Here is a 25,413-nt window from a genome sequence, read left to right on the forward strand (position 1 = left end):
ACAGCATTAATCTTCAGCATGTCCACATGATGGATCATCCTGCTCATGAAATCTATTTTGCAATTATATTTTATATTCTGAGCATTAACATACTAGGCAAAGGTTAAATTGTTCAGTAGCACTAATAGTCAAGATTGATTAATAGCATTCCTAAACCAAAAATAACATATTTTCTCAAAAAAATGTACTAAATAAGAGATGAGTTTCCTTAAGGAAAAAAAAAAAAAAACTAATCCTATGTGATAAAGATAGTTTAACTGAAGAGATCAAAGCAAACTAACCAAAATAAATGAGAGACATATTGGATAAAAAATATTGGAAAGTATCAGCTGGTAGTTGGAGAGTTCCTATCCATGTAGTTCTGTTTTTTCACAAATAATTTTGGTCTGTGCAATTTTTAAAAATTTAGGATTACAACCCTAAAAATTGTCCTATTGAATGATCATTACCTTAAGAGTTGTGACTGACAATTCTCTCCTTTGTTGCAAATTCTTATTTTTCTATTCTTCTCTCAAGAACATCATTTATAGTATGTAATATTTTATAAAGGAGTACAATTAAGAGAAAGACAAAAATATTTTAAAGTTAAATCTGAAATAATAAATACAAGGTTGTTGCAACATATACAATACACTTCGAATGTTCCTTGTCATCTGAGTTTTCTGTGGCCAGAATTGTATTTAACATACTATAGGAATGGTGGGAATCTTGGGGATTATGTACCTAGAGGTTAATTTTATTACATAAACATTTAGACGGAAACAAATAGTGTAGCACTCCACCCCAGAGTACAGGCTACAGTAAATAGTAATTGGAGAGTTGTTAGGGAGGCAGTGCTATTTTATCAATCATTTAGTGAATTTGAAACAGTTTTTAGGTTTGAGTACTTTTGATTTGGCATACCAACAAAATGAGCATTAACATCATTTTGGCTTCATTTTAGAACCATAAAACTAAAATAAAATTAAAAAAAGCTTAGGTGGAGAAAATAAAGTGGACAGATGAGGTTTTTTCTTTAATGTTTGCAAAAAATTTCATATATATTTTTAAAGTTTAAAGTGTAAATGAAGTTTAAGAGTGGTGTTTTAAACTCACACTACAGGGGCCTCCCTGGTGGCGCAAGGGGTTAAGCACCACACTATGAAGCAATCCCCAGCCTCTGCAGAAAAAGTTTGTTTCCAGCCTGCCAGGGAGCAACCCACATGGCGAAGCAGACCTCTCCTGACTTATCCACTATTCCCCTCAGCAGTGTGTTTCTGTCTATCTGCCTGTTCTGTTCCCCACTCCATTTCTGGTGAATCCTCTCACCACCCGCATAACTGGCTTGTACCCCGGCTCTTGTATGTATCTCTGGCCTGTACCCCGGCTCTTGTATGTATCTCTGGCCTGTACCCCAGCTCTTGTATGTATAAATAAATCTTAAAAAAATAAACTCACAGTACATATACATATTTATATGTAATAATACATATGTGTACATATATATGTATATGTAAGTAACAAGTTGTAGTAAATATTTATTATTTATTTTATATTATACTACCTCATATAAGAGGGTTTTTTAATGTTTCATATATACAGCTTGTTTTATTTACATATACAGCAATGTGTGCATATGCTATATTGTGATCATCACTAAAAGTCTATTTTGCATCCACTAGCATACTATTGACCCCTTTTACCTGTTTTACCTGTTCCCATCCCTTAATCCTCTGATAACCACCATTTTATTGTGAAGAGTTTAAGAGTATGTGTTTGCTTTAGTTTGTTTGTTTGCTTACTTACTTTCTTTATTTTCAATATTTTCTACCTGCAATCCAGGAAACTCAAAACTATGGTAATACTTAGTTTAGTGGCTTATAGAATCTTTTAGGGGCTAAATGTAGAATTTTTTGGCTTTTTCAACTAAGTGGTTGTTAATAGTCTTTTTTCTTATTTGCATAATGGTAGCTGAGTCAGGAGAATAAGGAAACCCAAAGAAAGTATGAATAGACTTGATATTTGGGGATTGGCTTGCATGTTATGCTACACTCTGAAAAGAAGGGAAAATTCGTTTTAGGTAAAGTTTCCTTCTTCTTTATGCACCTGCAGTGACAATCTCTATTTTGTCTCTGACATAAGGAACTCCATTTTTATTTTGGTTCTACAGTAATTTACTTAGTATTACTGGGTCATGAGATCAAAATTTCTATTAACCACCAGTTTGTACTGTTTTTTTTTTTTAATTTAACTAAACTCAATTCTATTCTAATCTATTCTATTCTATTCTATTCAAGTAATTAAATGAAATGTTAGATAATTATTCATTGGCCATTTATTCTGGATTTCATTGTTTCAAATAAAAGTGATTCATTTTAAGTAAATTAATGGAGGTATTTTACATCAATGTTTTCAAATCAGAATACACTGAAATTTTCATGGATGCTTCATTTCTTTGTATTTATGCTGAGTTTTAGACCATTTACACACATCCATTTTTATTAAGGTTTCCGTAACTTTTATTGAAATGTCAATGAACTTATCCTGCCCCATAAGTTAAGAACCTTTGATATGAATTTTTATCTCTGATTGACTTGTTTTTTAAGATCATGTTAAAACTACCACATTAATCCAAAAAGTTTTAGGGCTTAATAATTAAACTTATCCATCTTCTTCAAATATGTAAGCTATTTGAAAGTTTGAGTTTAAAACATAGAACTTCCCTTTTGTGATTTTTATTATCTATTTTTCAATAATTACAAAGAATAAGTCAATAATATAATTTTTTAATTTGGCATAGCTAGGGTTTAGCAATTTTATTCTCTGATTAATGATATTCTAAAGTAAAATCAGAAAGGTTTTCCACCAGATGTCTTTATTCAGTATGTATTTTATATTAGAGATTTTAGTAATATATGTTTAGAAGGAATATGATGTATGTGTGTATATATATATACACACATATATATGTATATATACATATGTATGTATTTACATACATATATATACATATGTATGTATGTGTGTATATATATATATAGCATATATATATGGTACTTTTGTAATAGGAAACTCTTTGAGGATAATGAATTAGAGAAGGTGTGAGAGAGAGAGATCTATATAGATTCATTTATTTATTTTTCAGTGTCAGAAGATCAATTATGTTCCTTTGAGCAGCTTCTGGAGAACTTAGCCAAATGGAATTACTTCTTTGTGAGAGAACTATCAGCTTAGCTTTATATTACTAGATAGATTTAAAATATATCTGTGGAGAAAAGAAAAGTTGTTTCAGTAAACCTTGTCTCTATTGTACTTCTCAAATTGCGCCAAAACATTTTTTTCCAGATTGCTCCTCTAGTTACATTACATCATGTAAAACAGATACAAAGATTTTGCAAAATGCCCTTCATTTCTAAACAAGTGATTAAGTACCACTAATATCATTATGTCATAATTGTGGTTTTTGTAGTATCCTAGTTAATTGCTGGAGATTAATGCTCATTAAATTGTAAATAATTTATATTATGTGAGCAATTGCTTAGATGTTCTATCATAATAATTGTATACTTATAAAATGAAGTATCAGTAGGGAATAGAAAAGAAAGAGCAACCAAATTGTTAAAAAAAATCAATATATTTTCATACATAAATTTATTCATTGATAAATTTAGGATATAAAATCAATTATAAAATGTATGTGTAACATATAAGAGACTTCATTTGATTTACTCTTAGGAAAGATTTTTTTTTCCAGTAAGTTTCAAATTTGTGAGACTACATATGACAAAAAATATTTTATGTTCAATCCCATCATGATCAAGAACAACTGAATAAAATGTGATTTGCTTGACCCAAGATAAACCTGTGATTCTAAGAGATGTTTGTACTGGGGATAATACCCTTGCTATTTTGATATTCAGATGGTGATCATTTCCCCAATTTCTGTTATCCAACATTCTTTCTGTTATCTAGGTTATTCCCCCTTCACCCAAATATGAGTAGTGTTGATAGCAGGTATTTAAACATGTTAACTCTCATTTTTCTTCAGTTAGTATAGTAGCTCAATCAAGCAATATACTTCTCTTTAATTATAATTATCTTTCAGAAAGTGAATTGAAGGAGGGAGCGTACAAATTGCATTTACTTACAAAAATGTAGAATAGTTCTGAATGAAAATCTGATGTCCCTTTTGAGGTTCTCTAGTGGTAATGACAGAGAATGCATAAACAGAAATGATGGGCTCATTATTTTTGTTCATACATAATTATTGAACAGGAAACTTAAATGATTTTTTTTTTCCTGTGAAAGTTTATTTCATAGAAAGTTTGGGATGTGGATGAGCTTTACTAGAACATTAAACCTTTTGCTGAAGGCATTATTTTTTGTGGGACATTATGTAAAAATAATTAAATAATTATACACCTAACCTTAACATATTCCTTTAGCTTACAGTGTTATGATTATAATATCCAAAGCCTTAAAACTGAAACTATATATAATAAATAAATGCATTATCTTTAAAAAGGAAAAGAGTCCACCCATAACATGGAAGGATAGAGGCTGAATTTGCTCTTTCCCTTAACAATAATTAAAAAAATAATATGTTCACAGTTGTAGGGTAAATGGTTTTCAGGTTTTTCTGCTCTCCTTCCTTTAGGAGTACCCTGCCTGATGGGATACCTGCATTTGTTACATTGTTTTAAGTTATGTTGTTTTCTTCTGTGGGCCATGGGTGCGGTATTCAAGTATCTGCCAAGAGAAACAGAGTCAGGAGAGAGAAGCAGGAGAAAGAGGAGGAGAGAAGGGGATAAAGACCACCAGAGAAGACCAGAGTAAAGAATTATCTGTGGCTTGGAGGCCTACTGGCTCCTGGCCCCCCGGCACCCCTGCCTGCCATGTACCTTGTTCCTGCACTGCAAGTAAAAGCTCAATAAAAGACTGAGAAAGACACCGAGGGCTCCAGGATTCTCCTTTATCCCTCTAGTCTGCCCGGATCATAAAGAAAACCTGCTCTGTGCCCATCCCGGCTCTACAATAGTGAAAGAGAAGTTAGCAAATGGACATAGGTAGTCAGTTAGGAACAGGAGGTCTCAAAGTCCATTATCTCGAAGTCCATTTATCAGTCTGATTGGAGAACAATCATGTACCAGGAGGGTGCAACCCCCATCCCCCAATCCAATGAAGAATGGTGTGTTCAGAACACACACACACACACACACACACAAATTACGCAGTGGTAAAGCAGCAGAGCAATGCCAGTTTCGGGAAGACAGGCCAGGTAATGCAGGTGAACTCAGTCAACCTCGGTAGCCTAGGAAAACCCAACAAACTCAGAGGACCTTGGTAGACCAGGAGACCCTGTGGGACCAGTCAATCAGCAAGAGGCAAAAATGTGAAAACACCCAACAATCAAAACCCTATTCCTTGCCTACTATACACATACAAGCACCTGCTATTCACCCCCTCAGCAGCTACCCACTCTCTGCTTGGAGAGCTTTCCTATCCTTCCTCTTGTCTATCAATTGACTATCCATTCAGGAACCCTCTCCACTTGGAGAGTTTTCATAGCCTTCTTCCTATATATCAATAAATCTCTTGCTTTTATGTAACTTTGGTCTTTTTTTTTTAGATTTATTTATTTATACATACAAGAGCTGGGGGTGTAGTCCAGAGGTTCAGGAGGATGAGAGGATTCACCAGAGACAGAGTAGGGAACACAAAAGGCAGATCAACTGAAATACACTGCAGAGGGCAGCAGTGGGTGAGACAGGAGATGTCTGTTGCACCTTTTGGGTTAACTCCGTGGCAGGGGATCAAACTCACAATGTAGTGGCTGGCAATAGCTTCATAGTGCTGAGACTTAACCACTTGTGCCACCAGGGAGGTCCCACTTCCCTACACCTTCTTTCTCTGTAAAGCAGAGTGTCTGCCATAGCCATGAAGACAGGTTTCACTTTTTCCTTTCTTCCCCTCTTATTTTACCCTCTATCTAAGTGCTTGGCACTTCTTTCTACACGTTAGCAAGCTCTACCCATACCAATGAGTCCTAAGGAATTTGAATCTCTGAATATGTGAAGGGTGAGAGCAAAACCCCTTCTGTCTTTTCCTTTCATGTCTATAGTCCAGGAGTCACTAAGAAGACTCCTCAATAAATCAGGATACCAACAACCCATTAAAAGCTGACAGGATGTTTGCTGATCTTAAGACTAGGGGGCAGTCATTTTTTTTTTTTTAATTTTTTTTTTAGGGGGCAGTCATTTTGACCTACCCTGTGACAAAGTAAGAACTTTGTCTTCTTCCCTAAGTCACTTTCCTTTCTCATTATGCTTGCTCCCCCAGGGACAAATTATTTTGTCCTGCTAGCCCAAATTTCCTCTGCCACATTTTCTTATTGGTTTTGACCAAAAAACATTCTCCTTTTCTTGTTCTATTACTTCCTTGCACACTCATCTATTCTTGTCTTTATTGCAGTTGGCCCCAACTGGCAAGTTTGATCCACCAGCAAGCAGTCAATTCCTCTGAGCCCGAAGTTTGGGTCATTGTTTTAGAGAACCCATGATCCTTCAAACTCCCCTTCCTCAATGAACATTAGGTCCTCATCCTTGCCAGACTCCTTTATTTCACCCATGCCCTGTTGCAAGAAGCATGACTCCTTAGAAATGGAGCAAGAAGTTCTATACATCAGATTCCCAGCTGGGTACACTGGACCCTAAATTATTATGTTCCTCATATAGAAAAATCCTGGGTGTGCTTCTTAACTTCAGTAGTTCTCCATCATTTGCTGTGACACTTTTCTCAAAGGACTACAACAAGCTTCTGTCATTTTCCTCAACCCTTTTCTTAAAGGACCACAATCAGTTTCAGGCTTATGTTAACTGATATTAGAGCAAAATCTTTCACTTCAATATATTTGTAATCTATTACAAATAGATTAGGTTGTATCTATTTGTAGATTAGGTTGTAATCTATTACAAATAGATTAGCAACCCTCAGGTTGCTATGGTATAGGAGGGGTGAAGGACTTTTAGTGGCACTTGTAAGGGTGGCTATTTCATTCTGAGGCCCCTTCCCTCCTTGTTATGTAAGGTCACACTAAACCTTCCCCCACATGACTTCAGGCCAAAGGAACACTTTTGGAATGGTGAAGAAACATAGTAAGGGACACCTTTTATTATATTCTTTCTGATGGGAAACAAGCCATCTAGCATCCATGCACTCTTTACGCACTCTTAAAATTGGAACAACTTTGGTTCTCAAAGCTTAAATGATGGTTCTGGCTATCCTATAAGCTAGAGAATAGAAAACTCTGACCCAAGGAGACACATATAAATTTCAACATCCTTTTCCAACTAATTCTCTTGCCAAGGGTAAGACAAAAGGTGAAATGCTAGGGACTAAAGTGAGGTACCCACTGCAGCTGACTGGTGTGGAGAGAGCTGCCATTTTATTTTCCCCCTCAGCAACTAGCTGCTTCAAGCTTTGCTCCTGTGCTGAGATCATTGGTATGTCTCTGCTGCCTCCCAGGTGTGTGTGTGTGAGAGAAAGAGAGAGAAGGGGGTGAAAAGAGATAGGACTGGACTCTCCTTTTGTCCACATGGAGATTGTTTTTGTTTTTGTTTTTAAGACTTATTTTTATTTTATTTATACACGCACTGGGTAGTCAGAAGCACGGAAGGGTAAACGAATTCACCAGAGCCAGAGCGGGGAGCAGAACAGGCAGAAGGACCGAAGTACACTGCTGAGGGCAGCAGCGGGCGGCAGAAGAGGTCTGTTGAGCCATGTGGGACTCTCGCCGGCTGCCGGGGCACTGCAGAGGCTGCGGGCAGCTTTGCAGCCCAGAGCTCAACCTCTGGTGCCACCGGGGAGGCCCCACATGGAGACTGTTTTGTTCTGTTTCATGGGTTTAAAAAAAATCTATTTTTCTAATTCTTAAAGGGACTACTTCCAGACTCAGTTTAAAGAGAAAAAGAAAAAAAAAAATCTATCTGAACTGCTTATTGGGGCTGTGAAAGGTTTAGTTTCTGTAAAATTAAGTTGGTAAAAGTAAGCAATAGAGTGAAAATGCAGCTTTCTGTGAGCCAAATTCCAAACCTCAGATTTTTGATTAGTCTAGGAACAAGTAAACTGCAAAATAAGATCTTAATCTATCTTTTCTCCTGTCCTCTTCATGGTCCATGAATAAAACACTTTTTGTCTTAGACATATGCTCTGTCTCAGTGGGGCTGAGCAGAAGCAATGACTTTGGGAAGCAATCCGATTTTTTTCTGCTTGCCTTTAAAATGACCCTAGCCTTGAAACTTAAAAATTTTGATAATCTTCAAAATAAGACATATATTCTATCATTCAAAGATCTTTAACTTCCATCTTATATTGAAAACTTCCTTGATATAAAAGCATAGTGGGGGAAAAAATTAACTAAATGAGTGTATCACACATAACTTAAAGGTTAAAATCTGCAATTTAAGGAATTAGGCTATCTTTGTTGAAAATAGTTATGGCTCGGGCCTCCCCTGGTGGCACAGGCGGCTTAGCGCAGCGCTGTGATGCTGTTCACACTCTCTGCAGTGCCAGTTCATCCTGGCTGGCCAGTGAGGGTCCCACATGGCACGTGGCAGACCTCTCCTGTTGCACCCGCTGCTCCTCTCAGCAGTGTATTTTGGTCAGTCTGCCTGTTCTGTTCCCCGCTCTGTTTCTGTTGAATCCTCTCCCATCCCCACCCCTGCGCATCTGGCCTGTACCCCGGTTCTTGTATAAATAAATACATATTTAAAAAAATGGTTATGGCTCCAATAAGACTGCCCACCCTTCAATAATGTCTTTAGAAAATTAATGTAAAAATGTGATCTTAGGAAACTAATGTAAATCTTCTGTCTCAGCTTAAAGCTGAACTCATTTCTTAAAAATGCAAACTCAAAGAATGTTTTCTTATTTGAAGGAATTTATTAAAACTGAATTTATTAAAGTTCTCAATGTTTTTATAAATATTTCTTTTAAAATTAGTACAGAAGGCCAAAATTTTAAGTGAAAATCAAGAGACTCTATCTCTGTTAGTTATATATTTGGTCTCCAAGCGTTACTATTTTAAATTTTAAAATAGTGCATATATAAATTTTAATAGGAAAAAAACAGTTTGATACTGTGGTCTAGAATTTTGACAAACAAGAACTAGTTCAAAATTTAATGCTTTACCAGAAGGAAAAAGAAAAAATATCGGATGGTTTCACTTATAACAGGAATATAGGGGAACCAAATAAAACATCAGTGTAAAAAAAAATAATAACACTACAAAACACAACAGAGCAAAAACAGACAATTATAAATCAGAGACATCCTGCAGGGGAGGAAGAGGGAGAGGGATCAGAGGGAGGGAGGGAGGAGAACACGAGACTGTGGTGATGGTGCACGGTGCCTTGGGGAAGGAAATTCTATAGGGACTCAACCTGAAGAGATGGGGGGAAGCAAATATTGTTTTAAAAATATAAAAATTTAAAAAATAATAAATAATTTATGTGGAGATATGCATGCACATAGTTTCTGAGGGCTGAGAGATAATTATCTTGTTTCTGATTTTTATTGATCAGGCTAAGAAAAATGTTGCCCAATAAAAACCAAAGTTTCAGAATAGATAGTAAAAAAAATAATGCTTTAAAGTTATAATATTGTATGGTAATACTTTGTTTAACTATCTTTTCTTAAAAAAGATAATGGTATTCAGCAAAAAAAAAAAGTGTAATTTATCTAGTCTATGTCAGCAAAAAGAAATTTACCTTTTGATGCTTACACCTAAACTTCTCTTGCTAAAATTATTTTCTAGTAAGACTAATCCACTTATCTCTTCTCCTTGGAGAAGTACTTTTGTTTCCCCCAGTAAATTCCTTAATTGAAGTATTTCTTCCCTATTATCCTAGCTAAGGAATTCAAAATGATATTCAGAACCACATACTAAGGTATATTGGGGGCATACTGGGTCCCTAAGGCATATTGGGTCTCTCACATGCATACAGATACATGGTATAAACTAAGATTTTATAAGTTTAATAATGAGAATTTTTTTAAATCATTTTATCTATCATTACTAAGCTTTCAGGTTTAAGTTTTGTAATAGTATGATATCCATAGAAAGGGGAGGTTCCAGGTTTCCTTAGTTACCCAAGAAGAGTGAAACTGAGCCCCAAGAAGAAGTGGAGAGAGATGTAGAAAGACAACTGGGAGGAGACACACGTGAAGAAGTTGTGCTTGCTTCTTGGCCTTGGACTTGTACCAGGGACTTCAGGGACAGTTGAAAGAGACAGAGGCATGGTCGAGAGACCCATGGAGTGGCTGAAAATGGCAGCCTTAATGTTGATTTTTATATTACTGTTTTCCTTCTAGATTTGCCTGGCCCCTTCTGTTCCTTTCTATGGCTCTCAATCAGAAGGTAGCTTAGATTTGTGGCAAGCTTTTGGGCTTCAGCGGCCTGCTTTGGTCCTTCCTTGTTTGGCTGGGCATTCGACCACTAGGGAATGGGTTACTTTGGGTACTTCATTTAAAAACTATATTATTTCTCTTTCTCTTCTATCATACACTAATTACTACACACTTATTGCATTAAAGTTATTTTCTATTGAAGGTCTTACATGCTAGAATATGTTTTGTCTAGATATGAAATATGGAAGAACTATTTAAAGCATGCAACTTTAGGAATACCATCTGATTCCTAAACCATTCCTGTAATAAATTTTGTTTCTTATTGTAGAGAAACTGAAATTTTTAGTTCACATCACCTAAAAGAAAAAATAAATAAATAAAGTATGTATGCATGTGTATGTCATCTAGTCAAAATGAATTATAGTATAACAGCTACTACAATATCTGACAACTAAAAGTTAGAAAATCAGGATGTAACAACTCTAAATGCAAGTAAGGTGAGATGTGTGTTAAAGGAGAATGAATATATTGGGAATGGATATTTTGAAGGTGCTGGGAAGAATTTAGTCTCAAAATTAAATGGTTGAAAATGAAATGGTGAAAGATGGGAAACCAAAGAAAGTGTTAAAGTTCTAAGACAGGTATCTTAGGAAAATTTTATGTGGTAAAATAACTTGCCATAATAGTGAAGTGAAGTTTATCTTTAAAATCTTTAATATACTTATACGATAACAAACTTTAATTTTTCATGTGCAAAAAAGACTAAAATATTCTTAACTTTGATTTAACTTGCTTTCCACAACAAACTAAAAACTGTTTAGGTAAGTAAAAGTCTTGGCATTATTTTATTATTTATTTATTTATTTATTTATTTATTTATTTATTTATTTAATCTATACAAGAGCCAGGGTACAGGTCAGATGCATGGGAGGGTGAGAGGATTCACTAGAGGCAGAGCAGGGAACAGAACAGGCAGACTGACTGAAATACACTGCTGAGGGGAGCAGCAGACAAGACAGGAGAGGTCTGCTCGCCATGTGGGTTGCTCTGAGGCTGGTGGGGATCGGACCAGCACTGCAGAGGCTGCGGACAGCTTCACAGTGCTACGCTGAACTGCCTGTGCCACCAGGGAGGTCCCTTGGCGTTCTTTTAACCTCAGGTTTTATTAGCTGAGAGAAATTTTATCCTGTCATCATTGCTGAGAATTTTAAGATCTGCTCTTAAAAAGTCTTTGTCCCTCTGGGTAATTAAACTAATAGGAGTTTTCTAAAGTATATAAGACTTCATAAAACCTTATATATTATGGTAAGAGATCCCTAACACTTACCCCTAATGGAATTACCAACTCCCAGACCCTGGACTTAGAAGCAAGACCATATGATTACTTGCCTCTTTCAAGACATGCAAAAGACAATTGTTTAGTCAGCCAATTGTGACAAAACTGAAGGAAGTTACTCAGGAGCCTAATGAAAATCTTTCATAATTTCAGGCAAGACTTACTGAGACCATGAAAAAATATTAATCTTGTCCTAGAGACTGTAGAAGAAAAACCATCCTAACAGTTTACTTCATTAGCCAGTCCTGCTTAATGTAAACTGGATAAGGGCCCAGATCCCTTTCCCCATACTTTTGGAGGTAGTCTTCAAGGACTACATAACAGGGAGGAGAACATCCAGTCTAGAAAAAATTAGAGAAAGAGAGAATTACAAGTGAAGGACTAAATATATGATTGCTGCCATTTCCAGTGCCATTCCACCTCAGACTTACCCAAGACCTCACAGGCCACCAGGGCATTTGGGACCTTAAAGATTCCTCAGCTTGTTTCTTCTTCCAAAAATCAGGGCACCTCAGTCACAAGTATCCAAAGAAAGTGTCTCCAAGGTCATGTCCTTTGTGCCACATCACACAGGGCATTGGAAGATGGACTGTCCCACTTTCCAAGAGAGGGAGGGGGCAGCCCAGAGACCAGATGGGAGGACAAGATGACCTCCAACTCTCTGCCTATGAAGAACCAGGTGCAGAGGAGAAGACCTTTTTCTGAAGGATCACAGAGGTGAGACAGGCTTCCCCATTTACTGTCTTTATGCAGAAGCCAGAGGTGACAGTAGAGTTGACAGTAGAATTGACAGGCAAAAAGATCACCTCTTGGTGAATATGGGGTCTATCAACTCTGCTATATTTCAGTTCTCTAGTCCAATCTACCAGTTACCTCTCCACACTGGTATTGATGGCCAAAGTAGCCATGACACTTTAAAATGCTGCTGCCCTGTTCACCTCAAGGCCACATGTTTATACATTCATTTTTAGTCTTTTATTTGTGCCTATTTCCTAACAGAGGAATGGATTCCATAACCAAATTCCAAACCAGTATCCAATTAGTGGCTTCCACATCTACTATTTTCCCTCTTAGTTTCCAATGCAGGTAACAGAAACAGTACAGAAACCCCAAAAATCATGATTTCACGTTCAGACTATAACAATGCCAGGTAACTGGGATACTACAATCCCACAACTTCTTATGTACAGTTTCTTCCACTTGGGACTTTTAAGACCCTGTATTTATAATCTTTTTGTATAGTTTCATCTCAATTACAGACCTCCAAACTACATGTTTCAGTCAAAGAGTAAGTATCTAAATGGAGTATCAAAATGTAGAGACACAAACAGCTCTGGCTGCCTATTGACTCAAATCTGGTGATCTCACTAAAGTGACCCAGTTTCAATTCCCAGACAGGGAACCAAGTTATGAGGCTCTTGAAAAAGAGGCAGATAAAGGGCAGACTTGTTTTCAGTCACTGTTTTCCTCAGCAGGATCCCAGTTATGGACATGGCTAGTGCTTTTTCTCAGCAATTTAGTAATAACCTTTCTTTTACTTTGCTTTGGTCCATGCATCCTTAACATTGTTGATAGATTTGTCTCATCCAGGATAAAAAAAGTCCGATTACAAATGGTGATGCAAATGGAGCCACAAATAAATGCCCTTCAAGATATTTACTGAGGCCCCTTTGATCACCTACTCTAGAGGGTGATCCCTAACTGCCACAGGAAGCAGCCAGAGAGGTCTTCACATCTGTCCTCTATGGGCAGTCATAGATACCCCTCTAGTGGGGAGAATGAAGGAGGTAGTAAGTTGGGAATGTAGAAAGTTAGGCCCATCGGTGGCCTCAACCTTGATAACACCCTGGAAAACAGGAAATTCCACAGGTTGCCCAACCTGGAGCAAACATCTTTGTTGGCCAAGTTTAGTACCATTTGTGTGTTTCAAAAATAAGATGTAATCTAGTCAAGGAGACTCCAGCCCAAAGTGAAGATGAATGGCCAAAACCAACTAAAGAGAAGACTGTATGGGGCCTCCCTGGTGGCGCAAGGGGTTAGGATGCAACCTTTGAAGCAATCTGCAGACTCTGCAGCATGAGTTCGATCCCAGGCCAGGGAGCTACCCACATGGCACAGCAGACCTCTCCTGACACATCCGCTGCTCCCCTCACAGTGTATTTCACTCAATCTGCCTGTTCTGTTCCCCAATCTTTCTCTGGTGAATCCTCTCACCCTCCACACCTTTGGCTTGTACCCAAGTTCTTGTATGCATAAATAAATAAATCTTTAAAAAAATAAAGAGTAGCCTGTAGTGGACCCCTGCCAATCAAAAAGACAGTGCAGACTCACCCCATCACCCACCTCACAGTGCAGACTCACCCCAACATACACCTCACTTTTAAATAAAGCATATAAACCCCTGTTTCTTGTCCATAAGTGGCTACCCACTACAGGACCCCTCTCTGTTCAGAGAGCTTTCCTGTCCTTTTCCTTATCTTACAATAAACTTATGCTTTTCTGTCTAACTCTGGTTTCAGCTATGAATTATTTTCTTGCCATGGCAAGAACTGAGGACTGAACTGCCTTGGAGTTTGGTTCCCAGATTGCAGGCCCAACTCAATACTACCAACTGAATTGAATAATAGGTCAAATACATCATACAGCATGACCAATTGGGATTTATTCCAGGGATGCATGGATGGTTCAACATATGCAAGTCATACATAATAGTAAACTACATAAACAAAAGGAAAGACAAAAAAATCATATGCTGTATGTATAAATACAGATAAAGTATTTGATAAGATTCAGCAATGGTGATAAGGTGGATATAAAAAGAACATATTGTACAAACCAAAACTAGTATCATGGTAAAAAACTGCAAGCTCTTCTTTTAAGAACATGATAGTAATGTCCAATTTTACCAATTTCATTTAATTTAACTTTAAATGTTTTAGCCAGAGGAATTAGACAATTAAAAATTAAAAGAAATCTAGATTGAAAAAAAAAGGTGAAATTGTCAAAGTTTGCAGATAATGTAATAATATGCATAGAAGATCAAAAACATACACATATATGTGTGTATGTGCATATTTATATGCACATACACACATATATACACATTACATATTAGACAAAATAAATGAGTGCAACGAAGTTGCCAACTTGATAATAAATACACAAATTTCTCTTGCATTCCTATGAAATCAACAAACAAAAAATAAGAGATATTTGGAAAACAATCCATTTATAATCACATCAAAAAGGAAAAAACTTGAAATAAATTTATCAAAAGATGTAAAATATCTTTTCAAAGAATACTATAAGATGCTATTAAATGATTTAGAAACAGGGCCTCCCTGGTGGCACAAGGGGTTAAGTCTCAGCACTATGAAGCTGTCCACAGCCACTGCAGCATGAATTTGATCACTGACCAGGGAGCAAACTTGTCTCGCCCACTGCTACCCTCAGCAGTGTATTTCAGTGGATCCACCTGTTCTGCTCCCCTGGGGAATATTAGAACTCTCCACATCTCTGGCAAGACATATGAGACACAATAAAAAAATTGTTTTTGTTATATCAAAATAAGAAGAGAGCATGTAATAAGGTAATAATTTAAGATATAACAGGTGAGAATTGTTCACATCAACCCACACAATCCTGGGCTATAGCAAACACAAAGGTGTGTCAATGTGGGGGACAGGAAGTCTTAGGCACATTAGAGTCCAGTTAATTTTTTAAATGTATACTAAAAATTTGTACAAACTGACAGCAATATACAAACTACATTATGACCTAGAAATTTTTATCCAGGAAAAATATTCTTCAAATATGAAGGTGAAACAAAAGATGTTTACAAACAAGCAGAAACTGAGAGAATTCATAAACAGCAAATCTATATGAACATACATAACAAAAAGAGCTCAGTAGACATAGGAATAAAGCCTCTAAAGAGAAGCACATAAATAAAAGAAGAAATAAATAACAATATACAGAAAATTATGTAGGTAAATTGAGATGAATATAACAATAAGCCTCTCATTGGGTCAACTATAGATAAAGAATTGAATCTTTTTTTTTAAGATTTATTTATTTATTTATACGAGCACTGGGTATAGTCAGAAGTGCTGGAGGGTGAGAGAATTCACCAGAGCCAGAGCAGGGAACAGAACAGGCAGACTGACGAAGTACACTGCTGAGGGGAGCAGCAGGCGTGGCAGGAGAGGTCTGTGCACCATGTGGGACCCTCGCCAGCCGCAGGGGATCAAACCGGCTTTGCAGATGCTGCAGGCAGCTTTACAGGCCAGCGCTTAACTGCTGCGCCACCAGGGGAGGCCCAAGTATTGAAACATTTGACACTCAGCATAAAAAACAAGGCAGTGGATTTAAATGGATTAATATAGTTTTCAAATCATTGTGTTTTAAATGGAGTAATGCTGCAATAACTAAAAATGCTTTTGAGTAGACCTTATGGGATACCTTGTCCTATCATAATGATTATATAATAGAAATAAAAGTGTATGGGATGGAATTAAAAATAAGCCATTATTATAATCATTGTTTTTAACTGCAATTTACTGATTTATTATTCTGAAATGTGGATATTTAAATTTGAAATAATCCTACCTCAAGTGCTCAATAGTCACATGTGACTAAGTGACTCATTTAGGATACTAGAGGTCTAGATATATCAAGAATATATTGATAGCATCTATATGAATTTGATCTATTACTCCAATAAATATTCTAATAATCTATCAGACATTAAATTTTACAAATTCTGATAGCCATAAATATTTTTCTGTCTAGAAAAGAGTTACCTAGCAATTAATATTATTTCATTACATTATTATAAAGCAATGCCCCTTGATAGTGTGGATCCTGAAATGAAAAGTCATCTTTGTATGGAATATAGCAACAGTAATTCAAATCTAATCCTATCATATAAAAAGAAAATCAAATCTAAACCATGCACAGTCATATACCCAGTGTCTAACCCATATTTTAATATTTATTATCTACTTGCATAAGAAAATATTCTTAGTTCAAACTTGTTTGATTTTACAATTTGATCAAAAAGCCTTGTGTTTCAATGAGATGTACTTCCACAACTACTGAATAAAGAATATTAATATTTTCAGAGATCTTTGTATTTAAAAGGATAATTAAAACTAAAAATAAATAAAGGTTGTCAAAATTACATCATTAAATTAACTGCCATGGCATTACAGGCAAATAGAATGTGTAAAAATGAAAATGTAATGGCACTTCTAGATGACGTCACTTATATGTGGAATATAGAAAAACAAAACAAAGAGTTAGATAAAAACAAAACAATAATAAACCTTAGAAATCTGACTAGAATTGAGGCCATCAGAGAGTGAGCACTAGGTAGAACAAAGTAGGGTGAGGCCACAATGGACCATGGAGGAGGACTTTGGATGCCTTGGACAAAGGCATGCCTTGAACAAAGGTATAGTATGGTGATACACACCTGAAGAGGGTGAACCTATACCTCTGAATCATATGTAGTGTTATAAATCAATATCAATAAATAATAATAATAAACGCATTTAAAGAAATAAAATAACTTATTTTATTTAAAATAACTCATTTCTAGCAGCATACAGATTTTCTTTTACTATAAATTGTTAATTACTGATTGGGGCCACAAACATAACTAATCGCCACATAATGGTTATAGATATATTGCTTTGAAGTTATAGAAATTATGTTATCTGAACCAGAGATTCTGTATGATACTTAATTTATGGTTTGTAAAACATGTGACAACCAGATATTTCAGTAAGGACAAACAAACATACCATCTAGTAGATTCAAATTTGCTTTCTGAGCACTTTTTTTGTTCTTTGCTCTATAGCAGAAGTGTCTTTGTTCAGGAAAGGATTTTGCAGAGTGACATTAAATGTTTTCTTCAGAACAGAATGTCTTAAAAATGGACTGAGCTATGAAGATACAAACAAAAGGAAAGCATATTTTAATTATATTATTCATAAAAATCATAATTTTTTACATAAATCAATAATGAATTTATTGGTACAAAATAAGTTATAACAACATTCATTAATACATTCTATATTTAGATTCCTATAAATATACTTTAAATGCCAACAAGCTGCTCTTCATGAGCTTAACTGAAGTATGTTTAGGGCCTCCCTAGTGCATACCTGTTTAAGCACAGTACTGTGAAGCTATCAGCAGCCCCTGCACTCTGCAGCAGCTCCCTAGCTAGCCAGGGTGCTACCCACATGGCATAGTAGACCTCTCTTGTCTTGCTCTCTGCTCCCCTTAGCTGTGTATTTCAGTAGATCCCCTGCTCTGTTCCCTATTCTGTCTCTGGTAAATACTCTCACCCCCAGCACCTCTGGCCTATACCTCAGTTCTTGTGTGCACAAATAAATAAATCTTTAAAAATAAAGTGTTTAATAGTTTTTACCAAAAAATGTACTGAAATTAAGATAGAACAAAATATTTGGGAGATGCTAAAACCATATTTAGAAGGGAAGTACATAGTTTTTTTCATATATTAATATCTAAAAAATCCTCAAAATAATACTTTCTTCAAATGAAAATACTTATCCTTTCAGAAAATATTGATTGAAATTTAAAAAAGGGGATAAGACACTAATCTGCTGAAATTTTCAGAGTAATTGTTAGATATAATGCTAGAAATGCATTATAGAGAAATTTAAATTAATTTTGGATTTAGTACTAAAATTCAGAAAGTTCAAATTTTGTCATTCTCATTCTAGAAATTAAAAAATTGTGTAGTGTCATTGAGGTTGAAATACTGGAATCAAATAGTTTAAGAGGCCCAAAGTTATATTTCTGGCACAGCACACAAAACAAACTTAGAAATGAGAATTTTCAACTTTGTTTTTGACAGTAGGAACCAGAGAAAGTTGAGATACTACCATGTCTGAATTTATATAACAGGGAAATAGAAGTGAAATGGAGATAATCAGGCATTATTTGTAGCAGAATAAATGAAACTTTTTTTTCATTTTAATTTTATTTTTATGTTCCCCATACAATTACAACCCCCTTATTTTGACCCCAATCCCTCCTTTCCTCACCCCCAACCCCCATAGAGTGTCTCTGGTTCATAGTTGTTTGTTGATTTTGATTTTTACTTTCTTATAATTATTTTTTCCTGGTCTCTTATTTAAGTTTTCTAGATTCCTGCTAGGAGTGAAACCATCCGGTATTTTTCTTTTTCTTTCTGGCTTATTTCGCTGAGCATGATCACTTCTTTCTGTGCCTACATATTGCCCAATTTTCTCTATACCTTTCCACAAAGCCTTCTGGATCTGAAGGGATCTAAAATTAAGCTCAGTGTAAGAAAGATTTAGGGATGGGCCTCCCTAGTGGTGCAGCAGTTGAGCACTGGGTTGCGAAGCTGCCCACAGCCTCTGCAGCTTCGGTTTGATCCCCTGCTGCTCCCCAGCCACTGGAGGAGGGTCTCGCATGGCGCACAGACCTCTCCTGCTACCTGCTGCCTGCTCTGCTCCCCGCTCTGGCTCTGGTGAATAGTCTCACCCTCCTGCTCTTCTGACTGTACCCAGTGCTTGTATAAACAAATAAATAAATAAATCTTTTAAAAAAAAAAAAAAGATTTAGGGAGATTGGATGACAACAGATCTTAAAAATAGTATAAATCTATAATATTTAAAACAATGGTTCTCAAAGTAATCTCTCTTTTTGGTGTATACATATTTAACTTGTACTGACTACTACATGCTGATTCCTAATTTTACTTTGACTATGTCTGAGCTTTTGACAGTAGCATAATAAAAAAGAATGCATTATAATGCTCACTGTCAGAAAAAAGAGGACAAATAATGCTGATAACTTTTGTACTATTGATTAAGAATAGTTTATAGAAGAAAGAATAAACAAATATTGAAACTTAATTTGTCATAGAGCTTCAAAAATTGGAATCTGGGGAACAATTATAGATTAAAGGAGTCTCAAGGGAAATGGTTATTAAATGCAAAAGAATTTATTGTGAAAATTAGAAAAATTGAAATAAGGACACTATTATAGGTAATAATAGCTAAAAAATTATAGAATTGTAGCAATCTGGTAGATTCAAATAGTTTCACAATATATAAACCCACAGTAGGGCCTCTCTGGTGGCACAAGGGGTTAAATCTCAGCACCATGAAGCAATAGGCAGCTACTGCAGCACAGGTTCGATCCCCGCCCACAAAGGAGGCCCAAATGGCACAGCAGACCTCTCCTGTCTCACCGACAGCTCATGTCAGCAGTGTATTTCAGTCAAAATTCCTGTCCTGCTCCCTACTCTGTCTCTGGTGAATCCTCTTACCAACCCTCTGGCCTATACCCTCTGGTCTCCCCCAACCCTCTGTCTTATTCTCCAGCTCTTGTGTGCATAAATAAAATAAATATTTAAAATAAATAAATATAATCACAATAATATATTATATAATAATGATAATGATGGTAATAATAATTAATAGATGTATATGTATGTATTTGTGAGAGTTTGCAAGAGTATGAAAGGGAAAAAAAAGCAGAGTGAATAAAAATTATACAATAAGCAGCCTCCTGGTGAAACAGGGTTAGTTAACTCTCAGGGTTAGTTAACTCAAGCTACCACCAGCCTCTGCAGCACAAGTTTGATCCCAGGCTGGCCAGACAGCTACCCACATGACCCAGCAGACCTCTCCTGTCTCACCCGCTGCTCCCCTCAGCAGTGTATTTCAGTAAATTCACCTGTTCTGCTCCCCAACTCTGTCTCTTGTGAATCCTCTTACTCCCTGCACCTCATGCCTATACCCCAGTTCTTGTATGCATAAATAAACAAAATAAATCTTTATAAAAATACAATAAGCTAATTCATATATTTAATTTTTTTCAAAACAAATGTTGAAACAAAATGTAAACTAAAAACAATCTCTCTCTTCTTTAAAAGATTTATTTATGCATACAAGAACTGGGGTACAGGCCAGAGGTGTGGGGGTAGTGAGAGAATTCACCAGAGACAGAGCAGGAAGCACAACAGGCAGACTGACGAAATACACTGCTGAGGGGAGCAGCGGGTGAGGCAGGAAAGGTCTGCTGCGCCTTGTGGGCTTCTCCTGGACGGCTGGAATTGAACCTGCTCAACCACCTGCACCACCAGGGAGGCCCTAATTATTTTTAATAAACTTTTTATTTAAGGATACTTTTGTGTTTACAGAAAATTTTATTTTTAAAAAGAATTTATTTATTTATACAAGCAGTGGGATACAGGCTAGAGATGTGGGATGGTGAGAGGATTCACAAGAGACAGAGTGGAGAACAGAACAGGCAGATTGACTGAAATACACTGCTAAGGGGAGCAGTCAGCAAGACAGGAGAGATCTGCTGTGCCATGTGTGTCTACTCCCTGGCCGAGATCAAACCCATGTTGCAGAGGCTGCAGATAGCTTCATAGGTTGTGTCTTATCCCCTTGTGCCACCAAGGAGTCCCCACAAAAAATTTCTGAGATAGAACAGAGATGTTCAATATATACCACACCTATTTTTCCCTATTGCAACTAAAATGATTATAATATATACTGAAATTTAATGAAGCAGCAATAACGCTTTATTATTTATCAAGACCACATTTCATTCAAATTTCTTTAGTTTTCACCTAATATCCATTTTCTGTTTCAGGATTCCATCTAGGATATCACATTACATTTAGTAGTCCTGATTTTGCATGACCTTTTTGCTCATTCTTTCTTATTTTTAATGTTTCCTAAATATTCCATTGCACAAATGTATCATTGATTTTCTGTTCACTTGTATGTTTCTCTAGTCACTTGCCGCAGTTATAAACATGTGCTCAGGGTCTCCCTGGTGGCCTAGGGTTTAAGTCTCAGTGCAATCACCACTATGGCCTGAGATCAATCCCAGGCCAGTGAGCTAACCCACACATGGTGCAGCAGACCTCTCCTGTCTTGTCCGCTGCTCCCCTCAGCAGTGTATTTCAGTAGATCTGCCTATTTGCTTCCCACTCTGTCTCTGCTGAATCCTCTAACACCCCACCTCCTGCATCTCTGGGCTCTACCCCAGTTCTTCTATATGAAAAAAAAAATATATATATATAGAGAGAGAGATTTTAAAAAATTAACAAGTGTTCAGTGTTTTTTTTTTTCTGTCTGTGTGTGTGTGATAATAAAATCAAATTACTTGAGTGAATATCTAGGGAAATGATTTGCTCCATCTTATGGTAGGGTTATGTTTAGCTTTCTAAGAAAGTGTCAAATTGTCTTTTAAAGCAGCTATGCTATTTTGCATTTCCTGTCAATGAAGAAATCAGTTCCTCTCCTTATTGCTCCACATTCTTGCCAACAATTTGTACTTGATTTTAGTGATTTTAATAGGTGTATTGTGGGGAACTTATCATTGTTCTAATTTACATTTCCCAGATAATAAATATGAACATATTCTTACAGCATTGTTTTCTCACTGTGCCTAGTATGTGTGACTACGTAGTAGTGGTGTAAACAGTGGTGAATGAATTATTTCAGAGAACATTTGTAAGTAGTATAAATGCATTATGGCATAGGTACATATCAATAGTCATAAAAACATCACCGTTGTGTGGTTCTAATAATCATGGTCTTCTTAACACATGTACAGCTGCAAAAAAATGACTCCCTAGGTTTCTTCAATTAAATTAGTTTCAGAGGGGCCTCTCCGGTGGTGCAGTGGGTTAAGCACAGTGCTGTGAAGCTGTCTGCAACCACTGCAGTGTGGTTTCCATTCCCAGCCAGCCAAGGAGATACCCACATGGCACGGCAGACCTCTCCTGCCTCACCCACTGCTACCCTCAGCAGTGTCTTTGGCACATGTGCCTGTTTTGCTCCCCACTCTGTCTATGGTGAATCCTCTCACACCCCCACACCGCTAGCCTGTACCCCAGTTCCTCTATAAATAAAAATAAATCTTTGGAAAAAAATCAGTTTCAGAATTACACCAGATCAAGCCTCCTTTTCCCTATAGGGTAGAACTTCATTATGAAGAACACTTAGCATGTTTCATAATGTCCACTGTCCCTGCTGGGTTTATAAAAGGATTTTTCCAGAAGAATCTGATGGCAAGGTAATTGGAAAGTCCTTTCATGGGTGCCCCCATTAATCCTGCAGCCCTCAGGACTTTTTCACATTCAGGATAATCCACACAAAACCTCTGGAAAATTTGTTGCAATATAGGTTGTTCTCAGTTGTACTTCTCTGGATGAGCATGTAACTTCAGATTTCAGATTGTTGGCTGTTCTTTTTTTTAAAAAAAAATTTTTATTTATACAAGAGCTGGTATACAGGCCAGAGCATGGGAGGGTGAGAGGATTCACCAGAGACAGAACAGGGAGCAGAACAAGCAGACAGACTGAAAACACTGCTGCCAGCAGGCGAGACAGGAGAGGTCTGCTGCACCATGTGGGTATCTCCCTGGCTGGCCAGGAATCGAACCTGTGCTGCAGAGTTTGCGGACAGCTGTTCAACCCACTGAGCCACCAAGGAGGCCCAATTGTTGGCTGTTCTTGCAACTTCAGTTTTCAGATGGATGTAAGAAAAATTAGTGATTTCACTTAACCAATTTTCTCTTTTTGTAAAGACAAGTCTAATGATTTACATGCTTTACATTTATTGAATTGAAGTCGGAAGTCTGTGGTTCTTTGTTTATGTGGGTTTTCCAGAATTTTCCATTATGATTTCTATTGAATCATATTATTCATTTGTATTTTATGGTGATTTATATTGTTTTACCATGTTGTTTATGGAATAACCTCCAGATTCCAGCTTTGACTTACTGAATGGGGACTGTTGGGAACGAAGGGCAGAGTAGATCTTTCATGTGGACTTTAAAATGCACAGGTGTGTCTGTGTCTTTTCACCATGTGCAAACTCCTACGCAAAAATTCTGCTGTTGCTCAGTGAACAGGTGGTGTCTTCCATGTGCAGCTTCTGCTTGCACTCCAGTCTCTGCTCAGCAGAAGCTATCAGTGGCAGGACAGTTGGCATCTGATGATGTGCTGACCAAAGAAATTCCTTTCCTTTTTTCCTCTCTCTTCTCCCATTTCCTCACTCCCTCTGTAAATAAACCTTTTTGTTTTTCCCTATGTGTCTAATTTTGGGTCGTGCCCAGTTTGTTGAATCACATAAGGGAAGGCTCATGATGTGGATCATCCTCTTTATCCTTGGGTTTGCACCATAACAATATATTGGTCCTGTGTGAAACGAATTCCCCTACTATTTGCATGTTTATTTTTCCTCATGGTGTTTTGTAATTTTTGTTTTTGTTTATTTTTTTTTTTTAAGATTTTTATACAAGCACTGGGGTACAGGCCAGAGGCGCAGGAGGGTGAGAGAATTCACCAGAGACAGAGCTGGAGCAGAACAGGCAGAAGGACCAAAAACATTGCTGAGGGGAGCAGCAAGCGAGACTGGAGAGGTCCACCTTGCCATGTGGGAATCTCCCTGGCCAGCAGCCTCTGCAGTACTGCAGTACTGCGCTCAACCTGCTGCAGCACTTGGGAGGCTCTATTTTTTTTTTTTTTGAAGATTTATTTATTTATTTATACAAGCACTGGGTACAGTCAGAGGCACGGAAGGGTGAGAGAATTCACCAGAGCCAGAGCAGAGAGTAGAACAGGCAGAGTGACGAAGTACACTGCTGAGGGGAGCAGAGGGCAGCAGGAGCGGTTTGTGCGCGATGTGGGACCCTCGCCCGGGGGCCGGGGATCGAATTGGCACTGCAGAGGTTGCAGGCAGCTTCGCAGCCCAGCACTCAACTGCTGTGCCACCAGGGGAGGCCCTGTTTTTTTGGTTTGTTTGTTTGTTTGTTTTTGTTTTAAGATTTATTTATTCATGCAAGCATACAAGAGCTGGGATACAGACCAGAGGCGCGGGAGGGTGACAATATTCACCAGAGACAGAACAGGGAGCAGAACAGGTGGACAGACCGAACTCACTGCTGAGGGGAGCAGCAGGTGAGAAAGGAGAGGTCTGCCACGCCACGTGAGTATCTCCCTGGCCAGCCAGGAATCGAAAATGCACTGCAGAGGCTGCGGACAGTGCCCACCGGGAGTTCCTTTGTTAGTGATTTTTTGTTAGCTCATTTTCAAGGGTTATGGTAGAAACAACTTGTTAATACTAAATATAATCCTAGACAAGTTTTGTGTTTGCTTTTATAAGCAATTAAGGTTATTAAAATCATATTTATCCTTTAAATGTTCTGCAATGCCCAACCTCCAGACCCAAGAGAAGAGAGTCTGATGTTCTGATTATATAATTGACAGAATTTGGTATGCATCATAATCTGTTTGATTTTAAAACATGTATATGTTTCAAAATCATTGTTCTGTATATTCTTTATTGGATTTGCTTGTTATTGCTGCAGCTATTTTGTGTTACATAGCAATGGTAACACTGTATATAAAATGCAAGGATTTCACCAAACTATTCAAACCATTAAAAACGTATTTTAGGACTGTGTAATATGTGGCTGAGTGGTTATGTTTTCATATATATCATATTTTATACAACATTCTTAATGTGTAATTTGTATTGTTTTCTTTTTTCACTTTTTAGATGACCTAACAGAATTACTGAGCCATATGTAATCATATTTTGATTTTTTTAAGATGCCTGATTCACACTGTTGTCCTTTTCATCATGTACTTATTATTA

General features: G+C 37.0%; 1 protein-coding gene across 2 annotated transcripts in view; it reads right to left on the reverse strand.

Moving 5' to 3' along the window:
* Nucleotides 1-25,413, reverse strand: part of STPG2 (sperm tail PG-rich repeat containing 2) — a 422,672-nt gene that overhangs the window by 15,051 nt on the left and 382,208 nt on the right. Inside the window, exon 13 of one of the 2 annotated variants that reach the window (XM_054688086.1) lies at nt 17,530-17,670. In XM_054688086.1, the coding sequence (XP_054544061.1) occupies nt 17,542-17,670 (129 nt within the window). In that variant the 3' untranslated portion in view covers nt 17,530-17,541. Of the gene's footprint in view, nt 1-17,379; nt 17,671-25,413 lie in introns of those variants that run through there. The other variant, XM_054688085.1, reaches the window with a different exon arrangement.

Source organism: Talpa occidentalis, unplaced genomic scaffold (assembly GCF_014898055.3).
Source record: "Talpa occidentalis isolate TD23 unplaced genomic scaffold, MPIMG_talOcc4v2.1 talOcc4.6, whole genome shotgun sequence".
NCBI classification, from domain to species: Eukaryota; Metazoa; Chordata; class Mammalia; order Eulipotyphla; family Talpidae; genus Talpa; species Talpa occidentalis.